At 42.6% G+C, this 3433-nt stretch overlaps 1 protein-coding gene across 9 annotated transcripts; it reads left to right on the top strand.

Annotated features, from left to right (window-relative positions):
- The first annotated feature begins 18 nt into the window (after window positions 1-18).
- Window positions 19-3433, top strand: LOC124893423. Of its 9 annotated transcripts, none has more exons than XR_007050696.1 (4): window positions 22-322; window positions 669-907; window positions 3220-3315; window positions 3390-3433. XR_007050696.1 is itself a non-coding variant. In XM_047404427.1 (2 exons), the coding sequence occupies exons 1-2, from the start codon at window positions 197-199 to the stop codon at window positions 801-803; spliced, it is 351 nt and encodes a 116-aa protein (XP_047260383.1). In that variant the 5' UTR covers window positions 20-196; the 3' UTR covers window positions 804-1008. The 9 variants fall into 9 exon arrangements, 2 of the variants coding, with proteins under 2 accessions (XP_047260383.1, XP_047260384.1); XR_007050695.1 differs by lacking the exon at window positions 3220-3315 and adding an exon at window positions 1101-1165 and having other exon boundaries at window positions 24-322; XR_007050693.1 differs by lacking the exon at window positions 3390-3433 and adding an exon at window positions 1101-1165 and having other exon boundaries at window positions 24-322; window positions 3220-3383.

Raw genomic sequence — 3433 nt, 5'->3', positions numbered from 1 at the left:
TATTCTTACTTGTTCCACCTGATAAAGTTTTTCGCACATTTTATACACCAGATCCTGAGAACATTGAAAAGAAGGGAAGGATGAGTTACTTTGGAACAATCATGGAAAGAGGAAAAGAGAATGAAGGAGACCGAGAGAAGGAGGAAACAAACAACTCATCGGTCATTTCCAAATCTGTCAGATAACTGAATGGAAAATGCCAGCCAACACAGCAAGAGCAAATCCAGTAGTAATCATGAAAACGGAGGCGGAACCAATCAAGATACAGGAAACCAATCAAGTAGGGGAAAACGGAAGTGCGACGTATAGAGTAAAAATGGAGGTATCACTTACTATGCTATTGCTTAGTAACTTTCATCAATAAATCATCATCTTAATCTTTTGTTTCTATCTCCTATTTCCTTTGCTAAATTTACCTGCAGTATCATAATGTGGACGAGTCTTGATGTTGAATATATAGATAGCGAGAGAAATGTTCTACATGGTCAATTCTTTAGTGCTTCTGAAGTACAAATTTAACAATGTGGATTTACTTTGCAACTTAACAAAGGAAAAAGCTATTTTTGTTGCTGTTGCAGTTAGCTCTACAGGAGGAAATAATTAGCTGCTTCTCTTTCTCTGATAGCTGCGAAGCAACAGACAGGAATCTCATTAAAAATCTAATGCAGGAAGGTTCGGACAGGGCTGAAGAACCTGTTGCTCAGAATTATTCAACTGTGGCTAGATCAGCGAGGATATATCAGTCTGGCATCTTCCGAAATAATCCTAGAGGAATCCACTATTTGTTTTACGTTGAGCAATAGTAATTTCCAATACCATTTTGTGTAGTGGCTGCTCCACTAGACCTTTCGGTGAGGCAAGCAGCCAAGAAGAGTGCAACTTCCACAATGACCACGTGCAACTCAAGGTGGGCTTGATATTTATTTGCTTGCAGCAACAAGATTTAAAAGGGTCGTTTCTTATTTTAAATAATATCACATGAACCTACTCCATCTTCTTTCTTGCTTTTATTTTGTTCCAGTTATTAATTCGCATCATTATTTCTAACTATCACCATAGAGTGTGACACAAAATTTTATGCACATTTTATGCCTCGCAAGCTGATGGGCCACTGCTATGCCTTGCACTGCGAGCTTGCTGCCACCGAACGCCGGCGACTTCAACTGTAAGTCTCTCTTTGATACATACATGGAGTTGCCGACTCTCTGCTATTGGGAAGGTAAGAAGTGAAACAGAAGGTCGGCAACCTCTCTACTATATGAAAGTTACCCTATATCTCAAGTTTTCTCTAGTTTTTGTAAATCTTTCTAGTACTGAAGTTGTGATTTTAGTTATTGTGGACGTTTTATCGCAGGATGCGTTGGGGTAGGCGACGGGACCTGATGAGATACCTGTGGATTTTTGGAAGTTCTTTAGTAAGGCTGGCTTAAGGTGGTTGACTGTATTATTTAACGGCATTTTCAAGTCGGCGAAAATGCCCGAGGCTTGTTGATGGAGTACTATGATCCCTCTTTATAAGAATAAGAGTGACATTCAGAGTTGCAATAACTATAGAGGTATTAAGTTATTGAGCCACACTATGAAGATTTGGGAGAGTGGTCGAGTTGAGGTTGAGGAGGATAGTGTCTATCTCGGAAAGTTAGTTTGGATTTATGCTCGGGCGCTCGACGACGGAGGCAATTCACCTGGTGCGGAGACTGGTGGAACAGTATAGGGAAAGGAAGAGAGATCTGCATATGGTGTTTATCGACTTGGAGAAGACTTACGACAAAGTCCCTAGGGAGGTGCTTTGAAGATGCTTGAAGGTGAGTGGAGTACCGATGGCGTATATTAGAGCAATCAAGGACATGTATAATGGAGCTAAGACTCAGATGAGGACGGCGAGAGGAGACTCAGAGCATTTCCCTGTCTTGACGGGGTTGCACCAGGTTCCACTCTTAGCGCCTTTTTGTTTGCTTTGGTGATGGATGTGTTGACGCGGCGTATTCAAGGAGAGGTGCCTTGGTGTATGCTTTTTGCAGATGATGTAGTTTTGATTGATGAGACGCGTGGTGGGGGGAGGTGAATGATAAATTAGAGGTGTGAAGACAGACCCTTGAATCTAAAGGGTTCAGGTTGAGCAAGAGCAAGACAGAATATTTGGAATGCAAGTTTAATGATGTGAGGTAGGAAGACGAGGTGGTAGTGAGGTTGGATTCCCAGACGGTGTGTAAGAGGGATAGTTTCAAGTATCTGGGGTCCATGATTCGGGGAATGGTGAGATTGACGAGGATGTCTCCCACCGTATTGGGGCGGGATGAATGAAGTGGAAGCTCGCCTCGGGGGTGTTGTGTGATAGGAAGGTGCCGCCCAAGCTTAAAGGCAAATTCTACAGGATGACAGTCCGTCCGGCCATGTTGTATGGAGCGGAATGTTGGCCAGTCAAGAACTCTCACATTCAAAAATTGAAGGTGGCGGAAATGCGGATGTTGCGTTGGATTTGTGGGCTTAATAGGGGTGATAGAGTTCGAAATGAGACTATTCAGGAAAAGCTTGGAGTGGCTTCGGTGGAGGACAAGATGCGGGAAGTTCGATTGAGATGGTTCGGGCATGTGATGAGGAGGGGCACGAATGCCCCGATTCGTAGGTGTGAGAAGCTTGCTTTGGATGGTTTCAGGCGGGGTAGGGATAGGCCGAAGAAATATTGGAGAGAGGTGATCAGGCGGGACATGGAGCAGTTACAGCTCACTGAGGACATGACCCTAGATAGTAAGATCTAGAGGACGCGGATTAGGATAGAAGGCTAGTGCCAGTTTGAGTCGTTGGGGTAGGACATTACTTGGTAAATGTATTATTCTTGCTAGGACACTTTGTTGCATGAGTTATTACAAATGTGTTTACTATTCCTCGTGGGTGGCGTATTTATGTCTTGATATCTTGTTCCATGCTTTATTAAGTATTTGTTTATTATTCCTTGTTTTGAGCCAGGGGTCTATCGAAAACAACCTTTCTACTTCTCCTGAAGTAGTGGTATGGACTGCGTACGTCTTACCCCCCAGACCCCACTATGTGGGAATAGACTGGGTTTGTTGTTGTTGTTTCAAGTACTGAAGTCATTGGGAAATTCGAATGCAATAGTAAGTGGGATCTCTGCCTGCAAGGACTTATAATTGTCATGCAGGCTGGTGGAATCAACCATCGATAAGCATTTGGTGTTTAATTATCAAAATGTTTAAATAGGTGTTGCTGTACAACATTTGGCCTATTAATACCTTGATTGATGGGAATTGAAAGAGTCTAGAGTAATGAGGTGCTAAGCATATCACCTTTCTGAAGGTTTATTCTTTTCCAATTTTGGATACTCTCATTTTCATCACTAACATCTTCTAACCGTGGTTTCTTTTCTGCAGGTGGCACCTTTAAGTCCATTGACAAACTCGAAAAAATAACTAAT

Source organism: Capsicum annuum, unplaced genomic scaffold, assembly GCF_002878395.1.
Source record: "Capsicum annuum cultivar UCD-10X-F1 unplaced genomic scaffold, UCD10Xv1.1 ctg59285, whole genome shotgun sequence".
Taxonomy (NCBI): domain Eukaryota; kingdom Viridiplantae; phylum Streptophyta; class Magnoliopsida; order Solanales; family Solanaceae; genus Capsicum; species Capsicum annuum.
Note: the sequence above shows the minus strand (reverse complement) of the source record. Positions and strands in the feature narration are given on the sequence as shown.